Source organism: Chionomys nivalis, chromosome 4 (assembly GCF_950005125.1).
Source record: "Chionomys nivalis chromosome 4, mChiNiv1.1, whole genome shotgun sequence".
In the NCBI taxonomy this organism is placed as follows: Eukaryota; Metazoa; Chordata; class Mammalia; order Rodentia; family Cricetidae; genus Chionomys; species Chionomys nivalis.
In genome coordinates, this window is record NC_080089.1 from 73,979,321 (window position 1) to 74,007,202 (window position 27,882).

Below are 27,882 nucleotides of genomic sequence, written 5' to 3' on the forward strand. Positions count from 1 at the left end.
CACTCAACCTACTTTTTTCTTTTTTTTTTTTCATTACAAATATATGCTTTACTAGTATTAGTTGGTTAATTTTGCTACCTAGTTTGATTTTAGTATTCCATCCATTTTTCATAGAAAATTCATAAGGTTGAAAGATTGCTCTTTCATCTGTAACATCTTTCCTTCCTATTCATCTGATTATGAATCTTCCATAGTATGGAAGCATTTTGGGCATACAGTGGGTGCAAGATACACACATGTGTTTTAGCCTAATTAATTAATTTATTTTTTTATTAATTAATTTATTTAATTATTAAAGATTTGGAGCACTAGACTGAAGTCTCACGATCCAAAGGAGGAGCAGAAGGAGAGTGAGCACGAGCAAGGAACTCAGGACCGCGAGGGGTGCACCCACACACTGAGGCAAAGGGGATGTTCTATTGGGAACTCACCAAGGCCAGCTGGCCGGGGTCTGAAAAAGCATGGGACAAAACCGGTCTCGCTGAACATAATGGACAATGAGGACTACTGAGAACTGAAGAACAATGGCAATGGGTTCTTGATCCTATTGCACATAATGGCTTTGTGGGAGCCCAGGTAGCTTGGATGCTCACCTTAATAGACCTGGATGGAGGTGGGTGGTCCTTGGACCTCCCACAGGGCAGAGAAACCTGCTTGCTCTTTGGGCTGAGGAGGGAGGAAGACTTGATTGGGGGAGGGGGAGGGAACGGGAGGTGGTGGCGGGGAAGAGGCAGAAATCCTACTTTTTTCAAATACATCCTGAGCATTCTGTATTGTCATTTTTCTCAGGACTTGATTCTTACTAGATACCGGTTTTGTCAGGGAAAGGTAGTCCATTGTGGGCAGAGTATAGGGAGGGACAGAAGGTCTGGGAAGAATTGCTGAATTCCTGAGTCTCTGCCCTAGTGCAGTTGGCTCTAGGAAGACCCAAAGGCACTGCACACTTGTCCAGGAAATAGGACTGGTGGAGAGAGACAACAGGCTGTTCAAGTGCTTCTTCCAGGAGCTGAGAGTGTTAAGTTCAAAGTGTCTTGCAGGAAGAAGTCTAGGTGTAGTGAAAGGAAACTTCTAAAGACCTAGAGAATGTGATGGGATTAAGTCTGAAGTCAGGACGGCAGGAACAGAATGCATGGAGCCTGAGCTAAAATCCCTCTGTAGTTGTTTGTTCGTTCGTTTTTAAAATAATTTTCTCTCATGTAGCCCAGGCTGATCTCTGGCTCACTCTGTAGCCCAGGCTGGCCTTGAGCTTCTCATCTTCCTGTCTTCACCTCCCCAGTGCTGAAACTACAGGCATGAGTTGCCCATACCTTTTGTTCTCTGCAAATTTCTTGGATCTGAATTATTATAAAGCTGGCAGCTTCTCTCTTCCCCCAGCTCAGCAACACCTTCCCATCAGCAACAAAAGCATCTTCCAGTCTCTGACTTCAGTAATGGAGAACAAAGTATCATACATCTCGCATTCCTCCAGGGGAGAATATCAGATTGGTGGAGAAGTAGAGGAAAGGAAAGATCCCCAGGTGTGGCGTGATGTAGCGATACACATCCGTATCCCCTGCAGTCTAATGCTCAAGCAAGAGAACCTGGAAGAAGTTCAAGGCCAGTAGATCTATGTAAGACCCTGATTTTTAAAAAGTTGGTCCTGGGAATTTAATACCAAGTGACTTTTATTTACTTTCTCTTACTTCTGGAATAGCCCATAGCCTTGTTCAGTATGCACAGGGACTGTATATAAAATCTCTAACTTCTTTTCATCTCTTTCAATTCTAAAGTACACTCATGATTTCAAGATAGGAAGAGTTAATTCCAAATGCACACTCTTCCGACTTGAAAGCTATCCTGATTCTATGCATCCTTTCTTCTCTGGGTGAGTCTCAGAGACCAGCAGCATCAGCTAGGAACTCTGCCCTCCTGCATCAAAGTCTGTATTTTCACAGGGTCCCAAGGAGGTTCCCATATGTGTACAGTCTGAGAAGGACCTATAGAAAAACCTTCAGCGTGTCCCTGTTCCTTTATTTGCCCAAACACTGCCTGGCTAGAAACACTCATACATCAGGCACTGGACAAAATACAGACACACGAAAGAGGAACCTTAAAAGTACTGGTAGAGACCTTGTGTGTCTGTACAAGGTCAGGGGCCTCTGGGAGTCGGGGCTAAAGGCAGCTGTGGCCAGTTGTGAAATGAAATGATCAGGTTCGCGATTTTGAAAGCATCCTGGAATGGAGGGGGCAGATGAACAGCTGAGTAGTAGCTAAGAGACATGGGCTACAAACATGAGGGTGGGGAGTAAAGTCTGAGAGCTCCATCTAAAGTAAGATGGGGCAGGCATCCTGGGGCACAGGTCTGGTGGGGAGTAACTTCTGTGACCCTGCCTTGCGAAGATGGGCATTTGGGTACCTTTACCCACAGAACAACTGTGATGGTGTGGTAGCTAGTCCTTCCCACCCCAGCCAATCGCTGTCTCCGAGGACATAGGGCTCTTAGAGAACCAATGCAAGGGATTAGACACACCCACCCCTGTTGTTAGAGGAACAAAAGTAACCCTAAGAACAGGGCACCAATCTGTCAGCAAAGACTACATATGTGTGTGCAGTGGGCAAGTGCTGGCGAGTCTTGGTTGAGTTGTGAGTCACCCTGTGGTGGGAACAGCACTCAAAACACAAGCATTATTTCATCAGAAAGAGAATTCTGCTTTTCTTTAATCTAGTTGTCTTAGTTTGCTTTCTACTGCTGTGATAAAATACTGTCCAGAACCAAACTGGGACAGGCATGGTGGCACACGCCTTTAATCCCAGCACCCGGAAGGCAGAGGCAGTCAGATCTCTTGTGAGTTCCAAGCCAGCCCACCCTTATTAAAATACAAAATAAACTTGGGAGAGAAAGAAGTTTATATTACAGCTTCCAGTGCATCATGAAGGAAAAAGTCAAGGGAGGAATCAGAGGCAAAGAACGAAACAGAAACTAAGGAGGGAATGCAGCTCACTGCTTACCGTCACTAACTCATAGATTGCTCAGCCTGCTTTCTTACATAACCAGGACCACCTGGCCAGGGGTGCTCATGATGGGCTGAGGCCTCCCACTATTAGTCAAGAGAATTTCCCATGAACTCATCTCCGGGCCAGTCTGAGGAATTTTCTCTAGAAATTCTTCCTCCCAGATCACCCTGGCTTATATCTAGTTCACAAAACTACCTAGTACCAGAGTTACTTGCATGATTGTCCCATGAGCCCCAAAATGAAAGGATTGTTTCCAATTAATAAATATGCATTTTCATATATGTCTTATAATGATAATTTTTAAAAAGTTAAACATAAATAGGCATTTAAAGTTTTCTTCCTAACCCATTCTCCTGTTATTAAGGTTGTCACTATACTTTTGTGTGTTTTCAAGTACTCCATACTGAAGCTAATAATATAACACTTTAAATTTCGGTACGTATCATTCCATCAGGAATAACTGAAAGTATATTCACACACCAAAAGGGTTGGTTATCTGTACAGGGATACGGGGTGAGGTGGGGGACTTCTGAACCTGATTCTTCTGTGCTCTCCAAAGTGTGTGTGTGTGTGTGTGTGTGTGTTTGTGTGTGTAGGGTGGGTGATCTTCTTTGTAAATAATTAAAGGCTTCTTCATCCCTCCATCTAGAAGTTTCTAGGGGAAATGGAGAATGCGTCTTGTTTTAATTCTTTTGACTGACTTTTAATTCTTTCAACATTTCTAGAAATGTTTATTTCCACATCAGGCAGTGCTCCAGTGCAGCAGCCTGAGTGACAAAGTAGTGAAGTGGCAAACAAGGTGACCATGCTCCAGGGAGGTGGAAAGTGGTCCCAACTTCAACAGGGTTTCCTCTATTCCAGGTTATCTTTAAAAAGCTACCCAGGGGCTAGAGAGTCGGCTGGCAGGCTGAGAGAGTATACCTCCAGCACCCATGTCAACTGGCTCACAATCACGTGTAACTCTAGCTCTAGGGAATCTAATGCCCTCTTCTGGCCTCCACAAGCACTGTAGCCACATGCACACACATAGAGGCACAGAGGTATACACACAATTAAATATAAAAATTATAAATAAAAATGTCTCATGTTATTGCATTTACAGTGTAATATTTGAGAACACATGAAAGAATAACAGAGAACATAATAATCCCTAGTAATTCCACCATTTCCCCTTCCCAAACTAATATGAGTAGCATTCATTCATTCATTCATTCATTCAATAGCTATGTAAAGATAAGGATGCTCATAATCTGCAAGACCACACAGCACACATTCTACCTTTGCTCTCAGAGAACTTAATGCCAGAAAACATTTATGAATCTTCTATTTTATAGTTGTGCTATAATTTATTTAATCAATCTCCTATTTTTAGACACTTACATTGGTCTATAAACTGCTCAGGGAATTAAAGTTTTATGGTTTTATATTTTAGAAGTATCATAATTCACATGTCTTCTCCAGCAACCATTCCTATCCTTGAATATTTCACTGTATTTAGGGCTTTTGCATTATCGAATGGCACAGCAGCCTGCAGTATTATAGATGTTTTACCAAAGATTTGATTTTCAAGATGTTTTTCCCTCTAAGCATTTGATGCCCGTATTGAAACTTTAGAAAATATAAGATTATAACAAAGAAACAGGGCAAAATTGTTCATCATTCTAAAACCAAGAGAGAATACCTTTCTATATATTGGATTCGTTCTTTCTTGCTTGAAAGAGCTGTAACACTGTTGTTAATTCTTTGAGAATTTCCCACACTGGATTTCAATCATATCACCCACACCCACTTCTCCTAACTCCTCCCAGATTTTCCTTACTCTCCTTACCCTCCAAACTTCATGGCCTCTATTCAAAAAAAAAAAAAAAACCCCACTGAGTCCAATTTATGCTGCCGACAATCTCATGGGTGTGAGGCCGTCCACTAGAACATAGCAACCCAACCAAGTACCCCACACTTAAAGGGAACTAACTCTCCCTCCCCCAGAAGCTGTCAACAGTTCATAGCTCCTCAGTTAGGGGTGGGGGATTGGGAACCCCTTCCCAGTCCATGCTGGGGTGTTGGCTGGTTGGTCTTGTGCAGGTCTTCTCTTGGCAGCCATAGCTGCCGTGAGCGCGTGAGTGCAGGGGTCCTGCCATGTCCACATGATGCTGTTTTGCTCCAGTCCTCCCTGACCTCTGGAGCCCACATGCTTTCCTTCTAGCTTTTTAATGGCACATGTGTAAATGGGCACTTGCCACGGGTCGGATAACCTGAGTTCAATCTCCTGGACCCTCATAGTGGGAGGAGAAAACCAACTCCCCTAGTTTTCCTCTGACCTCTACCTGCTCGCTCTCGCTCTCTCTCTCTCTCTCTCTCTCTCTCTCTCTCTCTCTCTCTCTCTCTCTCGCTCTCGCTCTCGCTCTCTCTCACACACACACACACACAGACGCAAATACAATACAATTGTATATAAGATATACCTTAATTTTTTTATTTTTTTACAAAATTAACTTGATAGAGTATTTACAATCGAACATGCCTCAGTGTCATTAAATACCATTCAGGAGCACAGGAAGCTGTTTAAATCTTCATTTGAAACTCATTCCAAATTATGGAAATCTGCAAAGATAAATAGAACAAAGGCCATTTGGGGTGCCCTCCTCACCAGTGAACACTGACCAGTGGTTAGTGTCCAAATTGCTTCATGTTTGCTCTCTTCCCATGTAGGTTTATTTTCCTTGAAGGCAGACTACATTCATCATGACCCCTTACCTCAAAATATCTAGTGTTTTCGTAAGAACGAGAATATTCTCATGTTCGGTCACTGCTCAACTTTGTCGGGTGACTCTGTGATGTCCTTAGAGCATGGTTCTCCAGTACAGAATTCCATCTCGGATTCTGCTGCCACAGCTCTTTTGCTTCCTTTACTGTCAAATGCTTCTCTTCCATCTTCCTCTATCTTTTACCAAGCTTGCACATTTGAGGAATGCAATTCTCCTTTAAATTTTTCTGTTTTGTTTGCATTCATTCATTCATTCATTCATTTGTTTGTCTGTTTGTAGGTGTGTATGCATGTGTGTATGTGTGGAGGTGCGGGCATGCCAGAGCACCTACGTGGAGGCCAGAGGACATTTCGCAGAAGTTGGGTCTCCCTTTCCAACGTGTGGGTCCCAGAAATTGAACTCCGGTCAAGTTACCTTTATTATCAGCCCCCATAGAATTTGCTCGTTTCTCCTGTGTTTCTTCTGTTTCCTTGTGTTCCATTGAGCTTCTGCTCTCTTACCCAGAAAGCGGCATGGGTGGCAGTGTGCCTTCTCTGAGGATCACATCTGGAGGCCCCCAACTGTCTGTTCCCCACTTACCTGGTGAGTGTGTTTTCTTTACCCAAAGTCTTGTCTAATTCCTTTACTGTGTAATCACTGGACACTGTTCCCCTTCCTTCCAATTAAAAATAAATCCATGGGTGATATTTTAAGACAATGCGTTAGTCTACTTCTCCTCAGAATTCTCTATTTTTTTAGCACCTGCTGAGCTTTGCCTGGTCTATCTAACTTTCCATCCTCAGCATTTCTGCACGTTGGGCAGGCAGTCCTCAGCGCTCTCTCTCTCTCTCTCTCTCTCTCTCTCTCTCTCTCTCTCTCTCTCTCTCTCTCTCACCCATTTACTATTGGTGTGGACTCACACGTTCCTTTTTTAATCAACAATTTGCAATGTGTTACTTGCTTTCAATTATTTTGGAGCTCAGGCTGTCCCAGATGTGACTGATGGGAATCCCTTTAACATGTGAGCCCCTTCTATGTTCTGTGACATGTTCTCATTATTTTTTGAAAACTTTCCACCATAAAAAAAAGATATTCCGCCGGGCGATGGTGGCGCACGCCTTTAATCCCAGCACTCAGGAGGCAGAGGCAGGCGGATCTCTGTGAGTTCGAGACCAGCCTGGTCTACAGAGTTAGTTCCAAGAAAGCCACAGAGAAACCCCGTCTCGAAAAACAACAACAAAAAAAAAAAACAAAAAAAAAACAAACAAAAAAAAATGATATTCCAAGATCATCTGGTACCCTCCTTTCTCCAAGCTTTGGATTTGCCCCTTCTCTGATGAACCGTGGCTTATGCTGGTTGATAAGGCATTAGAGACTGAGAAGAGCTGAGTACTATGTATGCATGAGCTTTTAGCATGGCTTTGTTTCTCCACTCTCTCAGGTAAAGCTGGGAAGAATATATACACACAGCTATGCATAGACACATTCGCATATTTATATTTGTGTTACATTCATTTATTTTTATGTGTATATGCTTGTACTCATGAACATACGTACATGATGTGACTTGGGTAAAGTTCAGAGGAGAATGGATAGTAACCAGTCCTCTCCTTCCACCACGTGGGTGATGGATGCTAAAGATGAAACTAAGGTTTTCAGACTTAATGACAAGCTCATTTACCCTTTGAGCCATCTTAATGGCTCTGTGTGTGTGTAAAATCATACCTTTGTATCAATATCTGCACCCACATATTTGTGAAATATTCCCATGGATATTTTGCTGTTCCTCGTGCCCTATTTATATATCCTTCAGTCTACAGTCAGAAGTCTGACACCCAATAATCAATTATCATTATATTCCTCTCATATGTGTTCGTGTGCATTGTGCGCATGTGTGCATGTGCATGCACGCACGCTCACACACACACACACACAATGTTTGTTTGATCCTGTGACAGGCTTGTTTCCAAGCCTGTTTTTTGATAGGAGTAACTCTCAGCTCTTCCGTCAAGCATACCCACTGCATCACTTGGCTTCTTCTAAACCCCGCTGAACCATGTAAGTGCTGTCCACAAGCACGATGCCAATGCTTGGTCTAAAGAAATGGCTCCTTTGGTAGAGTGCTGGGTTTGTTCCCCAACACTGGACATAGTAATTCCAACACTTGGGAGGTACAGGCAGAAGGATCAGAAGTTCTGGCTCATTTTCATATACATAGCAAGCTTGAGGTCAAACTAAGCTACAAAAGACCCTGTTTAGGAGGGAAAAAAAACAATTATTTTCTTCTGTACCCTTAATTAGGCATATATTGATCAGTTACACTCCAGACTTAGCAAAGCCGATCATAGTGTATCTTAGCCTTCTGGGGCCCGGAGCCTCAGCTTGCACACCATTGTCTGTGACAGGTGTGGTTACTTTACTCTCAACTCCTTTGGGGTCTCAGACCAGTTTAATTCCTCTTCACCTTCTGCCTCTCCAGCTCCATCCGTCCCACTTGCTCCCTGCCTGCCCTTGAACTGCCTTCTGATTCAGGGCATCTCAACTTCCTTTGCCCCAAGAACTCAGCTGACTTATACTGATTTCTTTTCCCTTATTTCTTTTTGGATTTATTTATTTTATTAGCTTATGTGTAATCGTGTTTTCCCTGTGCACATGTGTGCGCGTGCGTGCATGCGTGTCTCTGTGTGTGTGTGTTTGTGTGTGAGTGTGTGTGCGTGCGTGCGTGCGTGTACACTTGGTGCCTGCAGAGGCCAGAAGAGGGTAGTGAATCAGAGGGGACTGGAGTTACAGTTTTGTCACCACTAGGGTGCTGGGATTCAAATGCAGGTCCTCTGCAAGAGCAACATGTGCTCTTGACCACTGAGCCGACTCTCCGCTGATTCTTCTAATGCCACTTTAGAAATAGCTCCTCAGTAGTGGTAACCTGTTTCAAGGGGAACTGTACAGGAAAAGGATTTCAGAAATTTGATACTAAATTTTGTCTTAAGTGTCTCTACTTTATGCAGGCCCACGTCTAGCTCATTTATATAACAAGAATGCCGAAAAAATTAAAATCTGTGGTCTAGCCTTTTTATTTTTCTTGCTTCCTTTCTTCCTGTCTTTCTTTTTTCTTCTTCTTCTTTTCCTCCTCTCCTTCTCCTCATTCTTCTTCTTCTCTATATAACAGAGTGTGTCCACTCTAGTGGGAGAGACTGATGTGAGTTGCCCTGTTATCACAGGAATCAACAATCTTCCCTGGGACAGAGAAAGCATAGAAGAAAGGAAATGCTGGAATTTAGTCTTAGCTGTATAAGGAATTCTTTCTATGGAAAGAAGGGAAACAATGGCATCCTGGCTGGAGGAAACAGTGTAGACAAAGGTGTAGAAGCAAGAATGTGCTTAGTGCATCTAGGCACAGCCTCCAAGCAGTGCAGCGGGCATGATGGGTGTGGTGGGCATGGGCGTGGTGGACATGGTGGGCAGTGAGTGGGTGGACAATAGGAGAGAAAGACGAAGAATGGTTGAGGTCCGAGTATCAAGATCCTTCGACACTGAGGTAGAGCAGTCATTGTGCTTTCTTCTTGTGCTTCAGGAGACTTTGGTGAAGTTCATTTTTCGTGCACATTATTGGCATATTATAGACATTTGCAGTGTGGATATATAGGCGTCTTTCCAGAAATACAAACAAGGCAGGCTTCACTTGTTTGAAATTAACTATAGATTAATTTAATTAAAATTGTTGCGTATATGTTGTATACATTTATGTACACAACTGTGTACAGCCATGCTGTCTGTACTCAGAGGCCAGAGGAAGACATCAGATGCCCAGCTCCGTCGCTCTTTATTCCCTTGAGACAGTCTCTCACTGAACCTGGAGCTAGACGGGCAACCAGTAAGCCCCAGCAATTCCCCTGACTCCACAGCACTGGAATTACAGGCATATACTGTCACATCCAACTTTTTATGTGAGTGTTGGGGATTCAAACTCAGGCCCCCGTGCTTGTAGAGCGAAAGTTCTTACCTGCTGAGTCATCTCCCTTCCCGGGAAAGTTCTGTTTGTGTGTTATAGTTCTGTTTGTGTGTGTGTGTGTGTGTGTGCGTGTATCACTTTTAGTTGTTATGAATACTACAAAATATATAGTACTAATTATAAAAAGCAGATCAATAAATTTTACAATTCACAATAGACCTCTGTGAGCTAAAATGCAAAGTAAGCATGTAGTTCATCAGGTCAGCTATATATCTTAGCTGACTTGTAGAACAAACATCGTAACTGTAGAGCCACACCAATTACTGAACTCCCAGTGATAGAAGGGCTTTTTTAATATTTTTAAATTATGTGTGTGTATGTGGACATAAAGTCCTCAGTTCCCCATCTCTCCTCTTCCACGTGGATGCTAAAAAAGGACTTCTTTTCCTAGTATGTCCCACATCATGCTCATCTCTGCTTACAGGACTAAGGCTGAGGTTGAGGTACGTGAACAGTGAGACAAGGGGCTACAGAACAGAGAGGCTGACCAGCGGATCCAAGAGATGGCAGTTCAACTCATACTTCTTGAGGAGTTCATTCATTTCTGGGTTGGGGAGAGGATTGAGACAGGATCTTGTCTCAAGATCCTGGGCCTGCCGCCCTCAACAATCCCCACAACCCAACTTCCTAAGTGCTGTCATTCCAGGCGTGTGCCGCCAGGCCGGGCTCAAGCTGTCCATATCTTACCCAGAGATCTGTCAGTACCTGACAGGCTCTGCCCTGCCTGCCATGCCCCATGGTCATGGTGGTTGTTGGCTTTATCAGGTAACGGAGCTACATTTCATTTTTTCCCTGGAAGAACTTGGCCCAGGTTGGTAGAAGGATTTTCTTAGCTCTGCAGCAGAATTGAGGCTTCTGGCACAGGGGTGCTTTTCTTCCGATGGGCCCTCCCAGACCCCCCTGAATTTATAGCACATACACCCTGAAAAAGAGCTTCTCTCTACCCACAGCTCTGCTGTGTTCCAACCAACCCTGGGACAGATATATTAAGGACACCAACCAGCTCAAACAGTCGGTCTCCAACTGTAATGCAAAAGTAGAAACTCAGCCTCAAAGAGCAAGGACACATGGAAATGCGCGCACGCGTGTGTGTGTGTGTGTGTGTGTGTGTGTGTGTGTGTGTGTGTGTATGTGTGCACAGATACTGTAAGATTTGGTTTGACTACTTTTAATTAGGTTTATGTGGATGTCTACGTGTAGGTGTGCATGAGTGCAGTTGCCTTAGAGCAAAGCTTACAGGTGCCCCAGAGGTAAACCTACAGGGGTGAGCCACCTGACACGGGCTGGGAATCAAACTCAGGTCCCCTACAAGAACAGCGTGTGCCCTCAACTGCTGAGTCATCCCTCATGCGCCCTCAACTGCCGAGTGGTCCCTCCAGCCTCTATTTTTAATGGCTCAGCAGTCTAGAAGATACAATGTTGAGCTGTTACTGGAGCCTGTGATGCTTGTCATTATTGTGTTCATGATTCATGAGGAGCAAGCGGTTGCCTTACCACCTTCATCTGCATGAGAATGAATCTGGACTAGCTGATTGCAGAGCCGTCGTTGGATTATTTTGTTGTTGCTATTATTATTCGTTCATTGGCAGAGGACAGGATCTCCCTTTGTGGCCCAGTGTGGCCTTGGACAGATTATAGATGCGTACCATGGCTTATTTGCTCTTCTTCAAAAACCGCAAAAGAGTCTGGAGGGCAAAGTGCTTTTGTGGCATGCATGAAGGCAGGATCGATCCCCAGAACTACACAAATGGAATGTGGTGGCACATATGCCTGGATGGGAACCCCAAACTTGAAAGGCAGAAAGAAGCAGGAGGATCTCCGATCCTCATTCTCGGTTACACAGTGAGTTCCAGGTCAGCCTAAGAAATTAAATCCTGTCCCAAACAAACAAGCAAACAATAAGAATAAGGAATTAAAAATCCATACAGGTCATAGATGGTACAATGGAAGTCATTGGAGGAGCTATCTCCCCCCCCCCCCCCGACAGAGAGAAGGATGACCTTGGACATTATTTAATTAAGGTCATAATAGACTTTGGGAAGCAGAAGAGGAGCTTCAGTCCCAGGGTCCTCAGAGGCCTTGCCATGCTCTCGCTCAGGGAAAGAGGTCTCCAGAGTCTGTCGGCTTCATAACGGAAGTTCAGGTCAGCGAAGACCTGAGCCCAGTGTCTGACTAGCACGCTGACTAAAGGAGGAAGGAAAGCATGGTAAATTCATACACAAAAGAATTTAGTGATGGGGATTGAACTTGAGGCCTTGTGTTTGCTAATTTGCAAACTTCTGCACTACTTATGAGCTCAAGGTTTTAATCACATCTATGCAAATATGTTCTTATTTAAAACTTATTATCATCCTGGGAAGTATGAAACCCACTGTAAACAGGGACATTAGGCTAAAAAGAATGATAAGGGACTTGCACAGAATTGCATATCTTTAGTGGCCCCAGGACTATCCACTGTATCTTCTGAGACCAGGTTTATCTAACAAGTATTCCACGTCCATCTGGCTTTGTTTTGTTTTGTTTTTTTGTTTTTCGAGACAGAGTTTCTCTGTGGAGCTTTGGTGCCTGTCCTGGAACTAGCTCTTGTAGACCAGGCTGGCGTTGAACTCCCAAGTGCTGGGATTAAAGGCATGCGCCCCCACTGCCTGGCTTCTATCTGACTTTGTAAATGTCCCCCAGGCCAAGATATCCATGCCCACATATTCTGAGACAGATTCCTGGTAAACTTTTACACAACTCAGCCAACACTTCAAACTTACTTTATTTTTAATGTATGTGTATGCATGCGTGTCTTGTGTGGGTATATACGCTTGAGTACGGTGCCTGCAGAGGTCCAAAGAGGGTATCCGGTCTCCTGGAGATAGAGTTAGAGGCAACTGTGAACCAGCTGATGTGAGTTGAGAGCCAGTTCCCAGCCCCTGTGAGAGCACTGGGAGCTCTTAATGCTGAGCCATCTCTCAGTCCCATCAGTCAACACTTTCCAGGTTGGATAGGGCTTTGGGTCCTTAAGGAAGGAAAATAGACAAGGTGGTGTTAAGGCACAGGCCCCGAGCTAGAACATAAAATGTGTTCCAGGGAAAAGCGTCTTAAAATCTAGGTAGTAAGGAACTGCGTGTGTCTTATCCCTGCAAGTAAGGAACTGCGTGTGTCTTATCCCTGCAGTTCTAGAATATGGAAAAAAATAATTGGGAGGAACACACTCATGCTTGAATATCCCAACAATGTCAAGCATCTATAAACGGTCCTTCCTGGCCACTCCCAGTTTCCTGCTGTGATCTTGTAGGTTAGCGACAGCTCATAGACCAGCTCAAGGGCAGCCAACCACACTGAGAAGCACTCCTCCAAGGGAAACAAGTCCTAAAATTCCCTGCAGAGAGGGCTTCCTGACAGTGTGAGCTGGGTACATTTCCATGCCTACTTCTGCCTCCTGCACAGTGTTCATGTGAGAGGCCACACCCTTGAAGATCAAAGCTACCCGTGCGGCTGAGGCATCTCCCACTACAATTTCCCACAGAATCCTGAAGGCACATTGGCTTGCCTCCTTCCTGGAGAGGACTCAAACTGGGACTTCGTGTATCTTCAGTAACCCCCAAACCCAGTTCTGCCCCCTCCCACTGCCTGTGTCTATCTGGTGTGTGCCTTCCTATGGGGGTACTTCCCTGCACCGCAGTGTCTCTGGCCCCTTGTTTCTGGTTCATGCCCCCTACCCATGCATGTGTGGTGACTCAGACCCCTAGCTGCAGTTTTCCTGTCTTGACCTGGGTTGTCTCTATGCCGCAATGTCTCCCAAAGTATTTCTCTCATTCATATGGTCTCTCAAGGACTCTAACAGTTATAATTCTACGTAAACTTCCAGAAGTATGACTTTATCTCTGCCGGTTGTTTCTCTTCTCCTCTGGTAACCTTATGATTCCACGCGAGCTTGTCTGTTCTCTAATCTATTGGTACCACGACCTTCGTATTTGGCAATTCTGACTTTTGTTATGTTCTCTACAGATATAAGCACGCACACTTACAGGTACCATCTCCAATAACCCCACCTGTTCTAAGCTCCCCTTCCAGCCTGCATTTCTCAGGATGCCCTGGTGAGGCAGGGCGGTTAAGAGGCTAGCCAGGTCCCTGCTCCGGCAGTGTTCCACCTTCCAGTCTCTGACCTTGCAATATCTTGAAACCCTGGGGCAAAATATACTGACCCATGTCCCCCTGATGAGTAGCATGTGACTTGTGATTAGACATACTCCACCACAAAGGGTTTTGGTTGAAAGGCTCTGAGAAACAGATAGGCTAGTGTACATTGTGAGTCTTGGGGAAGAGGCTCTGTGGGTAAGGTTTTTTCTCTAAGTGCTCTTGACCTGTAAACCTTCCTTTCATAGAACCTCGGTGGAAGAGGTTCTTGCAGCTCTGATGCCACTTGGAAAACACTGGCTGTGGGTAGCTTCAGGCCACAGAATCCTGCCAAGTACCCAGGATCTCTTAATGTCCTTCCAATGTGCTTCCTGGTTCACTGGAAGAAGGACGTCTCTTTGTGGAGATTTTCCTTAGCTCTGCCTTCTGAATGATAGATAAGTTGAGGTTTTGCCCAATATTGTTATTTACTTTTCCATAAGCATGTGTTGTATAATTTATCATCTGGAGCCCTAATGACTTCCAGCGCTGGCTTTCTCGTCAGACCTCTCCCCCGAGCACCAGGCTCCATACATCCTGCTGTCTACTGGACAACTACCTATCGGAGATCTTTAGCAGAATGCCCAGCCAGCACTTCCAACACGCTCTGTCCTACATACAAGTAATTACAGCCTCATAAAACTCCGTTTTATGTGCCCCACCATCTAACCAGAAACCTGGGCATATCTTAAACTTTTCCTTCTTAGCTCACCACTTCCCTGCCACCCGCCCCCTCACCCCCAGCCCAGCCAGGTTGTCGGGGTGTCCTCTGAATTCCACCTCTTGAGAAGTGGGTGCCACTCCTCAGTTGCCACTGTCTAACTTTAGTTCTTCCCTACAGACATTGTCACCTGGCTTCTGTCTCTGCTCAGGGTTTGTGGGAGACAGCCTCGGTGTTTCAGAGACTTACACACTGGGAGGAGATGGAGAGTCCCTCAGAGAATTACGGCTGTGGGGGAAGGGGGAGCTTAGCAGAGTGTGGTGGAGTTGCGCACACACACACACACACACACACAAATAAATAAATACAATTTTAAAAATAAAGAAACCTGATATTCAAATTAGGAGCTAAAGAAACAGCTAAGTGGTCAAGAGCATCGGCTGGTCTTCCAGAGAAGGCGAGTTCAGTTCCCAGAACCTGTGTCAAGTGGTTGGCCACCACCTGTAACTCCAGCTCCAGGGGATCTGATGCCCTCGCCTTGCCACCATTGGCACCTGCACTCCTGTGTACATATCCAGACACAGACACACATACAATTTTTTTTTAAGAATTAAATGTTCTTTTAGAAGAAAAACTCAAACCTACCAGTTCATTTAGCCAGAGGCCTAGTGGAGCTACCTGGCCTACCTAAGACAGAGTGCAGAAACTGACGGATGCCAGGACCCACCCACAGTGTACAAAATTCCAGCTTTACTTCAGCTCTCTGTACTTCCGTTACATTTCTTCCCAGCCGTCCTTGGTACTTTAGTCAGGGCTCAGCAGACCAAAAAGCAGGTTATGAGGAAAAGCTGGCCAATCCTCCCGAGGGACTTCGTTCTAAACGTCTTCCATGTTTCTTTGCAGCTTGCAAAAGGAAAGAGCAAGAACACGGGAAGGATAGAGGCAACACCCCCAAAAAGCCCAGGCTGGTCTTCACAGACGTTCAACGTCGAACTCTACATGCAATATTCAAGGAAAATAAGCGTCCGTCCAAAGAATTACAAATCACCATCTCCCAGCAACTGGGGTTGGAGCTGAGCACTGTCAGCAACTTCTTCATGAATGCGAGGAGGAGGAGTCTGGACAAGTGGCAGGACGAGGGCAGCGCCAGCTCAGGCAACTCATCGTCCTCATCGAGCACTTGCACCAAAGCATGAAGGAAGAACCACGGACTCAAACCTCGGTGGAAAAGCTTTAAATTTAATTTAAAAAAAAAAAAAAAAGTTTTTAAAGACCAGGACCTCAAGATAGCAGGTTTATACTTAGAAATATTTGAAGAAATAAAAGTGGTATTTATAGTCCAAAGAAACCAAAGACTGAAGCTCACCTGCATTCTGACTTTGTTCCGAGAGACATACTTCAGCGGGGCAAGACTTGGCAAGAAAAACGATGATCGGAAAAACATCGGATCTCACGCCTTCAACCCGAGCGCCTCACTGTGTGTGGCTGCTCCGTGGCTCGAAGCACAGTAATGTTTGAGCCGTCGAGCGGTCATCTTTTAAGATCAGACATTCTCATCTCTCCCACCACGCCACGAAGGTGTATAGTGTCTCAATATCTTGTGTGGGTGAGTGCGCGGAGATCCGCACACCCATCCGCCACCACCAGTGGTTAGGGACTCAGGCAGGGCTGGTCTTCAGGAAGGGTTGCACCAGAGGAGTGTGACCAACACAGTGTGGGATCTCTAAATTCATTGGATGGAAGGTGTGATTTCTCTCATCTAGCCTAGTGTTTGAACCTGCCAGGCCCACAACCTAAATGCGGATTCAAACCCAGCAAAGAAAATTTGAATGGCGCCTAAACCAGTGCACTCTCTTTGTTTGTTAAGAAATGTTCAGATATTTTTTAAAAAAAAAATGAAACAAGAGTCCATCCATTAAAAAAAATATATCACCCAGGTACCAAAGAACACACAATATTATAGTGCAGGTATTTTATTGCAATGATTTTAATAACCAAAGCTATTTTTACACATGATACTATGTAAAGTTATACGTATGAACTGATCTAGCTGTAATCCACATGCCACGTAGATTCAGGACTATTATGTATGACTCTTGAAGCATTTGAGATGTGAGTTTTCAGACTGGCAAGGAAGAATGTAGCTTCAGGGAAGCAGTTACCACCACGGCAGAGAGGTTGACGCGGTGCACATGGGATCTGGAAATGTTACTGACCCAGAGAAAAGACAAAATGCATAATCTACTCATAGCCAAGAAGATGTGAGCACCCTTTCAGAGTAGGTTCCCGTATAAACACTAAGAAACTAAGCTTACCAGGACAGATAACTAAATTTTAAAAATTGTCCAAAGTGATCATTTTTAGTAAATTTCCTCCTTAAAAAAAAACATAGACTAATTTTGTTTAAATTGCTTTATATACTTAGCACCAAATGCTTATTTTTAAATTCTTCCTAAACACTAATGAAGACAGCAGATCAATATTAATAACAATTAGTTATCCTGTATTTTGTAGCCATCCTAAAATAGCAATTGGACTAACTCTATTGTCAGTTCCAGATGTAGTATCAGGCAGATGTCAGGAAAACAACAGGTGCCTCTGAGAAGCAGGAGCATAGGAGGCCTGCATACAAAAAGTCAGAGCGCCAGCCTCACACAAGACTTGGTTCTTTCAGAATTAACAGATGCATTTTACTAAGCATAGCATCCAAAGCATTTACATTCCTTTTCGCTATAAACAACCCTGGAATTTTATCTCATGGCTTCTCCTCTCAGGCAGGGACCTAAATTAAAACCTAAGCTTTCTAATCAAAGTTTTAAATTTTGACTTTTTCCAAATCATTTAACTGGGGCCGCACAGACCAAGGCAGGAAGCAAACACAACGTTCTAGACATCATTTGACACTCAGAAACACTCTGTCTGAACTCGGCTGAACTACAACTGATGTGAGCAGACAGTCGCTGCACAGGGAAGTCAGGAATGGGGTGCCCTCAGTTAATATCACACCCAACTAGATACATAACACCGAAAGCTATCCTAATAGTAAGCTGTCCATTGAAATTCACTAAAATGCCAAACGGATTTTAAAAAGTAAAAATTATATAACAAAAAATCTCACTCCTGGGGGCCAAGGGTCAGCCCCCAGAGAGAGGCGCCTAAGCCAACCAGCGAACCATCAGTCTCCTTTCCATTCGCTGGCGATTGTGCAAAGGAAATCAGCAGGCGCCTTGCCATGTTTTGTCGTAATATTTTTTTTAAAGTTCGCTCAAAATTGCAACTTGAAAGTTTTTCTTCTAAATATGGCACAATTCTAGTCCAGTCATGAATAACCAGTCAATTGCCACCCTTCGAGATTTACCGAAGTTTTCAGTAGCATAAACAAAAGCTAAAAATAGAAACATTGTTTTCTCTCTTCATAGTGGAGTGAGCTGGGGAGTACATTTATAATTTAAGAGGGGGCATAGCCTTATTTACTTAAAACAAGGGAATTAAAAATTCAGGGGAAACCTAACTGTGTCTACATAGTCTTACCAACTTTCAATACTCCAAGAAAAAAAAAATAGAAAAGAAAAAAAGATTCACTCAACCTGAGACTTAGCTTGGCTTTTACCGTGTTACTTCCATGATTAACCCAACAGCATGTTTCAATTTTTTCAAGCCAATCATTTTGGTACTGTGGAGGCACAGTCTTCAAAAAAAAAAAAAGATGACTACGTTTTAAAAATCCCACCATGATGGTTATCTGAGAAATAACCAGTTACCCTACTTGCTGACACCAAAGATGACTTCATACCAGCATTAAATTTGCACCAATTACACAATTTCAGGGCCTAGAGATATATTTTCTCGTAAACAAGGGCACAAGTCAGAGCCTGAAGAGCAATTTTCTTACTTGACCGAGCATACTCCAAACTTTCGCTTCTTAGAAACCGTAGCAGATACACTCAGCTTTCCTAAGCAATACCTTCTCACACCTGTAGGAACAGCTCTTCCTTTGCTTTGGAATCAGCGTTCAGAGGTCATGTTTCCATTCCTGTTCTATGGCTCCGCTCATGTTCTCCAGAGCAGATCTTGTCCCCTCTCAATCCTTTCACACCGTCCCCTCAAAAGCTCGTCCCTCATCGTTATCCACCTTCCTATTTTCTTCCTCTCTTTCCTTTCTTTCTTTGTTTTGTTTAGTGTTTTGGTATTTTTTGTTTGTTTGTTTGTTTGTTTTGTTTAGTGTTTTTGGCCATATGTCATTCAGGTCCTCAAATAACAGGAAGCTTTTGCTGAAAGCCAGCAGGAATGTTTGGAGTCTGGAGACTTTATAAAACTTGGATCTCAGTAACTGTCCAGATAGAGGAATTCTGGATGCCCCTGGCTGAGTACTCCGGTCTCTGAGCGCCTTGGGAAATGATTCCAAAGACCAAAGAAAATGTATGGGGAGATCCACAAGTTCTAACAGAACTAACTTGCCACTCATCACGCTCCTCAGTCCCCCAGAAACACATAATTATTTTCCCAGAACAACATGAAAGCAATTGCTACATTTGGACTCAGCCCTCTCCCATTGCTCCCCCAGGTGAAGAACCGTCTTTGCAGGTTAATTGTAACTTTGCTATACCAAAGAGTCTAAGGACACTTTCCTTACGGTCCGTCCTCCCTCCTTTGTACAGACAGGATGAAACTATGCATTTAGCAAACAAAGAGAAAGCACGGTTCCCTTTTCTATCTAGTTGTTTAGGGTGCATTCAAATACCAGAGGCTGTTTGGGGGATGCACTTGGCCTTCTGGATTATAACTGTGGTGTGGGTTTGCTCTACAGTGCATTGGGTAACTACTCCCCAAATAGTGTGGACAAAGAAGCAGAAGGTAAGAAATAGCTACTTCCATGTGTTTAAAAAAAAAAAAAGAAAAAAAAAAGATTTAAAAAAAATGAAAAAAAGAAAAAAAGGAAAAAAAAAAAGAAAGTGTAAAGATCTACTATTTATAGTGTGAACCAAAGACGCTACCTCACTCAATTTCCATTGGTGATTTTAATCACATTGATATACCAAAGAATACCAAAGATATTTTCATGCACGGCCAAGGTCTGCAGAGGGAACTCCGCCCCGCCCCGCCCCCCCCCCCCCCCCCCCCGCCTTCTCCCTCTTCACTCAGTGTGTAAAGTTGTCTTCATTCTTACTAACAACACAATACCGAGAACAACGACATTAGGAACGCCTACTCTTATTCCTGCTACTTCTGGAAATCTCTAGGCAAACACGTTGCAAAGTTTGTAAACTCCTAGGACGAGTGCCTTGCTTGAACCAAAGTGTTAAACCGCTGTTAACCTCTCTCACCTTATACTCTTTGAATACCTCAGCCTCTTAGAAAGGCCACTAATGAAAAAAAAAAAAAGGAATAATTATTCACCGTGGTGCTTTTTCTGCGCAACCATGCAATGAAACTTTCTTTGATACCAAAGGATGACTTCCCCCACCCCCAATTCTTGCTGATAAACCAAAGCTCCTCCTCTTACTTCTCCCTGAGGCCCTCCCCGCCCTTCCCGGAGTCCCTTCCCCAGGCAGGCCGTGCGTCACTTTTACCAATTCCTTCAAATACCTCATAGTAATAAAACTTTAGGGTTATGTTGTATAGAGAGTCTATGTGATAAGGCAGAACTTACTAGTTTGTTAATTGTTAAGGTTACTTTAAAGAAAAAAAAACCTTTATAATTCTTATTTATTTTGTAGCTGTGTGTTTGGGTGTTCCCTCTCCCCTCCCACTTTGGTTTGGGGTTTGTTTTCTTGGCTGAACTTCTCAGTTGCTCAAGGAAGAGTTAGTTTTTGGGAATGTTCCCCAAGTGGGTTAAAAGTTAAGGGTTGTGTAAAAATGCAAGGATGGAATAAGAAATGATTTTCATTTTGATCATTACTTATGAAAGTTTGTGTTTTGTAGAAAATTTGTTTCCACAGGGTAAAAAAAAAATTATATATATATATATAATCTTTTGTGAAACTGGTTCCTATTTTTCTCTATAATGTGCTGTGATTTGTTTTAATTTAATTACATTTTATATGAACTTATTTAATCACTTCGTTAATTTATGACTTGTAGTTTTTACGGTGTATATAGTACAATGAAATGGCCAAAACTTTATGTTACAATCTCTTTTGTTCTTGATGCTAAGCTGGAGAAAGAGCCTCTCTTGCCTTCGGAGTGTTAGCTTTAGTTTGTTCCTGTTGAGCACATCCGCTTGTGCTCTCGACACTGCCAGCTCCCCCTCGAAAACGTGTACATGCCAAATGAGTGTACCAAGGTAGAACGATGGAAGGCATTACCTGCGGTTTCTCTTTATTATTATTATTTTTCAGAAGAAAAAAAATTATTTTGCAGGTAAGACCTGAAACTTCAGAGCTTAAGACCTTCCCGGATGTCTCGCAGTACCTGTGTCTGTGGGATACTTTGCTCCACCCTGCTTCTGTTTGTTTTTAACTATCCAGGCATAAGAAGTCAGAGTATAAAAACCTAAAGAGACAAGCTAACTTGAATCTGGAAACTCTCTCAACGCTATTGTTTCTGCCCTTCTTGGTGACAGCCTCTCCACCAAGACAGCCTTCCCACCAAGCTGTCTTTAAGAAAAATACCGGACTGGGGCCAGTAACTCCCCAGCAGCCCTTGCAAGAAGCAAAACAAATTCACTTGGCTTAATGACCACCCTAATTTAGGAAATTCATTAAGAGTGCCACACCCCTGCTCCCCACAGCTGCCCCATCCTTGCCTTCTTATGTGTACCCTACCCAAATGGGAAGGACTCTAGGGGTCCTGGGGCGAGACTGTACCGCGGAGCGATTGGAATTTGTGTTTTCTCGCTCTCCATCTCCTAGACACGAGCCTTGGCCAGGCCCCTTAGCCAAGGCGGGTCTGGTCCTTGATCAGCACACACAGAACCCTCGAGGACCAGGGCCGCCCTCACAGGCGCCACGGCTGTCAGTCAGCTTTCCCAACGTAGTAGGTTGCTTAGACTCATTGGTGTCCCCAACATCGCCCTCAATGCTGGCATTTGGCCTTCTTTTCTTTCGCAGGCGTGCTTGGGGCAGGGAAGGGGAGGGGAGGGTGCCAGTTTCCGGTCAAGAGGAACCTTTTTATACTGATTGTGTATGTGAATCGGTAATAAGTCCACTCTCAGCCCAGGCGTCAGTGCCCCGGGAGTTACGATGCTGACAGAAGGTTTTGAACGGTTGGCGGTGAACTTCAAAGTAGAATTATCTTTATAAGGTCACACTTCTATGTCTATGTTAGCGTTGATTATTTTTTTTATAGGATGCTCTGCATTTATTTCATAATCATTTTGGGCTCATTTTAGAATTGCCGTCTGAACCAACTGACAATGAATAATAAGAATAAACTTGAAATCACTGCCTTCCACCTGTTTTGCTACCTGTTTCATGTCTTGCCCCCCAAGTTGCTGTCTCCCCTCCCCAGAACCAGCCCATCTGTCACTCACTGAGACCTGTCCCTTCCCCTTTTTCTATTTTCAGCACACGTTTGACCTCAGCTATTGAAAGAGGAGTGTGACTCAGTTTCCCTGTTCAAGTTAGCTTGATGGTTTATTATATAAGGAGGGTGCCTAAGACAATCACCAGGTAAAAATTAAATAGAAGGTCTGTAGAGTAGCAAGTCTTCCAAGGGCAGGGGGAGTTCTTCCTTAGCAATGAATAAAAAAAAAACAACTGAAAAGCTAAATACATGATTATTTAACTACACACCTAACCATGAGGGGCTTAGGAGATTTTTGATAGAAGACAAATGTTACTGTCCTTTTCTCTGTCAATTAGAAAACAGTGGTAGTTTCTACACTGCATCAACGCGTCGGATGAAACGATTATTGTACCCAGTCACAGTCATTTGCTGAGACTTTGTCTTTCTCTCTGTTGACGCTTCTTCTGTATTTTTCGTGCGTAGCGACAAAATGCGTCGTGTGTTAGGCATTCTTCTGGTTTGTACTGCATTAAGGTTTCTTTCTTTCCTTTTCTTTTTTTTGTTTTAATATTTTTTGAGCTTCAATACTGTTCTCTCTTTATGCCGTGCAATATCATCTGCTGTGTTTGCTAAAGAAAAAGAAAAAGAAAAAAAAAAGCAAGTGGTGATGTCATCACGCTCCCAGTGTTCCGATGTTTCCGCATTTGTGTAGTCGCCGAGATGTAGTGAATAAAATGTTGGGTTTCCCAGCACTTTACATGGAAACACTTCTTGTGTTCTTTGGTTTTATTCTGCCTGCAGCCCTGGGGAAGCAGCCCGTGGATTTTCTTTGGGGTGGGGGTGAGAGGGGAGCAAGGCCAAGAATGGGAGCCAGTGTTGTGCTTAAAGAAAGATTAAGGTGGTGGTGGTGCTGCACTCCTTTAACCCAGCACTTGGGAGGCAGAGGCAGGCAGATCTCAGTGAGTCTAAGGCCAGCCTGGTCTACAAGGCGAGCGCAGGACGGCCAGGACTGTTATACTGAGAAACCCTGTCTCGAAAAACAAACAAAAAAAATTAAGAAAACAAAATTTTAAATGTATTTTTATTAATATTTTTGAGAATTCCACATAACGTGTTTCAGTCCCATGCACACCCTACTCCCCCATGACTCCTCCCAGAGCCACCCCACCCACCACTTCTTCATTTTTCTGTCAGCAGCCCACTGATGTTGCAGGAGCTCCTTCCTCTCCTTCAGCCAATAGCCGCTGGCACACTGAGTCCAATTTGTGCTGTCCAGGGCTGTGAGCATCCCCCCAGGCTCAGTTTCCTTTCTGAATCATGGGCCTGCCTGCTTTGCGCGGTTGTTATGGGGCTCACGCAGACTTTGGCGTAGTCCTCAATGGCTCTTAGCTTACCTGGTAAAAGCAGATTTGGTTTGTCTTCTCATTCCCATCACACAGCCACGATGAAAACAACCAACTCTCAAGTTTCTTTTTAAAGTGTTCTATTCCATTTCTATCAATCTCTTTTGTGTTTGCACACATGTGTGTGCATGCCACAGCATATGACTGGAGATCAGAGGACAACGTGGGGGGATCAGTTATCTCCTTCCACGGTAAGGACCCCAGGTGTGGAACTCAAAGTCATCAATCAGGCTTGGCAGCAGCTGCCTTGACCCTCTGAGTCATCTCTTAGACCCAAGTTTTCATATTTTAAACATAAGAACCGAATTGCTTTCTTAGGCATGATGGCTCACACCTTTAAATCCAGCCCTTAGGAAGCCAGAGACAGGCAGATCTCTGTGAGTTCAAAGCCAACTTGGTCTACACAGTGAATTCTACACCAGCCAGGGCTACATATTGAGACCCTGTCTGAAAAAAAAAAAAAGAAGTCAGAAAAAATAGCTATTTCAGGAATAGTTAATGTGTCTCTGTTTAACCCTCAGTATCAAAGTTCAGATTCCTCCAAACAAAACCATGGTCAGGCCTATCACAGCAATACGCCAGTCCCTGGTACCAACTTCTGTCTCAATTAAGGTTTCTGTTGCTGTGAAGAGATGCCATGACCATAGTAACTTTTTTTCTTTAAAGATTTTATTTATTTATTTATTTATTATGTATGCAGTGTTCTGCCTGCAGGCCAGAAGAGGGCATCAGATCTCATTACTGATGACTGTGAGCCACCATGTGGTTGCTGGGAATTGAACTCAGGACCTCTGGAAGAACAGCCAGTGTTCTTAACTGCTGAGCCATATCTCCAGTCCCATAGCAACTCTTATAAAGGAAAATGTTTAATCGAGGTGGCAGTTTTCAATTCAGAGGTTCAGTCCATTAGCATCAAGGCAGGGAGCATGACAGCTCCTTACAGACATGATGCTGGCTACATCTTGATCAGAAAACAACAGGAAGTGGGTTATGGCACTGGGAGTAGTGTAAGCATAGGGGAGCTCAAAGTCCATTCCCACAGTAACACACTTCCTTCAACAAGGCCACACCTCCTAATAGTACCACTTCCTTTGGGATTATGGGGGCCACAGTCTCCTATCTTTCTTTTTAAAGCATTACATTTGCCAGTTGGTGGTGGCGCACACCTTTAAACCCAGCACTCCGGAGGCAGAGGTAGGTGGATCTCTGAGAGTTTGAGGCCAGTCTAGTCTACAGAGTGAGTTCCAGGAGAGAAACCCTGTCTTGGGGGGGGGGATAAACAAAAAATTAGTGTGTGTGTGTGTGTGTGTGTGTGTGTGTGTGTGTGTGCGTTGTCACAGTGTACTTGTGGAGGGAGGTTAGAAGACAGAACCTTACAGGAATTGGTTCACTTCTTCCATAATGGGGGACCAAAGGATTGAACTCAGATCATCAGGCTTGGCAGCAAATGCCTTTACCTGCTGAGTGATCTCACCACCTGTTTCTTAAAGCACTGAAACCAGTGTAGGTTCTGACTGCCGAGAACATTCTTCTGTGGCAACTCAGCCCTGTGTCTACTCTAGTCAGGGAGGGAGGTCTCCCCCTCTTGTCTTTCTGGGTGTTTAAGGAGCTGCCCCACTTCAGTCTTCTCTAATCTTACTCCAGTTGCTGAGTTTGGAAATACACAGGGTCTGTGTTGTCACCCAGACCCTTAAGGAGACCTGAAGTAGGAATATTGTGCATTTGACTTCATCTTTAAAGATTTTTGTTTAGGGGAAATAGTTAGCTCCCAAAAGTTCTCTCCCCAAGACAAGGATTTTATCCATAGGCTGTGGCATCCCTTCTTAACCAGCACTCTAGAAAAAGAGCTGGTAAGAACTAACATTCAGTCGGGCAGTGGTGGCGCAAGCATTTAATCCCAGCACTCGGGAGGCAGAGGCAGGCGGATCTCAGTGAGTTCGAGGCCAGCCTGGTCTACATGAGCTAGTTCCGGGACGGGCACCAAAGCTACAGAGAAACCCTGTCTCGAAAAACCAAAAAAAAAAAAAAAAAAGAAAGAAAGAAAGAAAGAAAGAAAGAAAGAACTAGCATTCATCAGGGCATTAATGGCGCACGCCTTTAATCCCAACTCTCGGGAAGCAGTGGCAGGCAGATCTGTATGAGCTTGAGGTCATCCTGGTCTACAGAGTGAGTTGCAGGACAGCCAGAGCTGTTACACAGAGAAACCCCATCTCAAGAAACAAACAAACAAAAAAGAAAAAAAAGGAAAAAGAAAAAAATGGAAATGTTAAAACATTATGAGTTCTGTGATTGTGTGTGAGTTCTGTGATTGAGTGTGCGTGTGTGTGTGTGTATTTGGCTTTTTAACTTGATTGGGCATTCTCCAGCATGAACTTTGGAGATGACCGCCTTTCCAGGCTGGACATGCCTGGGCCCTTAATCTTTTCCAGGATTAGTTATATGTATTTTGGCCACTAGATGGCAGCACTTGACCACATGCCTGTCAGCAAAACTGGGAAGGACCAGGGCTCAAATAAAGAGCTTTAAAACAATGAGATAGCTCCTGCTCATAGTGGAGCAGGTGACATCACTGTGTGATGTATATCACTACTGGAGATGCCGTCTTTATGGACACTTAAGTGATGAGGTACAGACGAATGAGCCAGTAAACAGTGAGGTAAAGTTCAGAGGCTAAACTATGCACTCCACCCTTTCCCGCCCTCCTTCCTTCTGCTGCTTGCAGTGTCCTGAAGGAGTCCTAGGCAGGGTTCCTCCTCTGTGCTCAAGGAGGGCTCCCCAGGTGCACAAGGTCACATTGCTGAAAAGTAGCAAAGGTACTCCCAAATATTTAGGTCCAAGAAACTGTACACCACATCATTTTTTTTCTCATTTTTTCCTTAAGTCGTTTTAAAAACAAAATTATAAACAAATTAATGTAAGTTTGTATTTGTAATATATATATATATATGCCCAACATATACACTACACATACATACACACACACACACACACTTTTTTCCCTATAGTCGTACACCTGAGTTGGGTTCATTCAATTTTCTCCCAAACCGCGGATCTGCTCACTCAGTAAGCAGTTATTCAAGTCAGCACCCAGCCCTGGTGAGTTCAGCTCTTTGTTAGTCGCCCCAGGGAAACCAAAGAATTTGTTTAAATACTAAGGCTCTCTGGGCATGAGGTGCACATGAAAACTGGAGACAGACAGGAGGATCAAGGCTAGGCTGGGATGCATGGTAGAACACTGTGTTTATGCCCCACCACCACCCACAAACCCTGCAAGTTAAGTGTCTGATGAAGGACTTAACCTAGTTAGGACCCTGAATAAATTTATTTATCCCTTGCAGACTTTATTCAGAAGGCCCTTGCTTTCCAGCTGTGAGCACCAAGGAGCCGCGAGTCCTGCCAGCTGAACTGAATTCTCCGGAGCCATAGCTGTGGGTCCCCTTTCTGTTTGTGGAGCCTGACATGGCACCTGGAGCCTTATGCTTGCTGAACAAGTGCTCCTACCACTGAGCTACACTCTCCGCCATCAAGTGCATTTCCCTAGGATTGCACTGCTGACTTTACTGCGCTGATTCCTTCCGTTTCTCGTTTGTGTACCCCACCCTGCCAACCTTGCCCCCCCTCACTAAAGTGGAAGGGCGATGGTGGTGAAATCTAAGCCCAAAGCCTCGACCCAGAGTCTTCTCCTACGTCCCAAACTTCTCCCAGAGTGACCTCCATCACCAAGCCTCAAACCAAACAAACAAAAAAGGCAATCTATTTAAAGACATCCTTTCTGCCACTCCTAATCCACAGGCTGCTGCTAACTGGTGGAGGGGCATCCCCGCCTGCTCCGAGAGCAACCGTGGAATACTCAGCTATTTCCTGCTCTCTTCTCAGCACCATGAAACATCCAACCCTCCCAGCAAAACCTTGAAGACCAGGCAGAGGACCAGAACTCAGGTTAGCTGCCGCCCGAGCATGGGAGCCCTGAGGCCAGACTGGGGTTTTGTTTTCGTTGTCTTCATCTGAGACAGAGTCTCACTATATAGGCTAAAGTGGAACTCACTTTGCAAGCCTGAGTTGGCTTCCAATTCTGAGCTTTCCTGCCTTGGCCTCAAAGTGCTAGGATTTCAGGTGTGCTTGACCACAGCCAGCAGAGATGAGTTTTTTGGATTAGTTCTAATCAGTTGTTTCTTGGTTCGTGTTGAGAACATCCAGGGCCACCGGCTCTCTGTGAATCTCAAGGTTTGTTCCAAGCTGCACAGTCCAAGAAAACTGGGGCCCCAGTTCATATGCGCTCCTTCCTGAGGTGCTCATTAGTGGTTAAAGGCATAGCTCTAAAGGTCTGCACGCCTGGAGGAACTAAAGCCCCTAGAGACGTCATCTGCCTTCCGGCCCACGTGTGAGGCCTTTGGTAACAGTAACTCAGGGCTTCCTGCTACCTCTGAAGCGGGTCCCTGAAGGGAGAGGCCTTGCACACAC

The 27,882-nt window shown here is 44.3% G+C and overlaps 1 protein-coding gene across 1 annotated transcript in view; it reads left to right on the forward strand.

Moving 5' to 3' along the window:
- Onecut1 (one cut homeobox 1) overlaps positions 1-15,768 on the forward strand; it is a 28,369-nt gene extending 12,601 nt beyond the window's left edge. Inside the window, exon 2 of the mRNA XM_057768785.1 lies at positions 15,476-15,768. Within this exon, the coding sequence (XP_057624768.1) occupies positions 15,476-15,768 (293 nt within the window). The remainder of the gene's footprint in view (positions 1-15,475) is intronic.
- Positions 15,769-27,882: the final 12,114 nt, after the last annotated feature.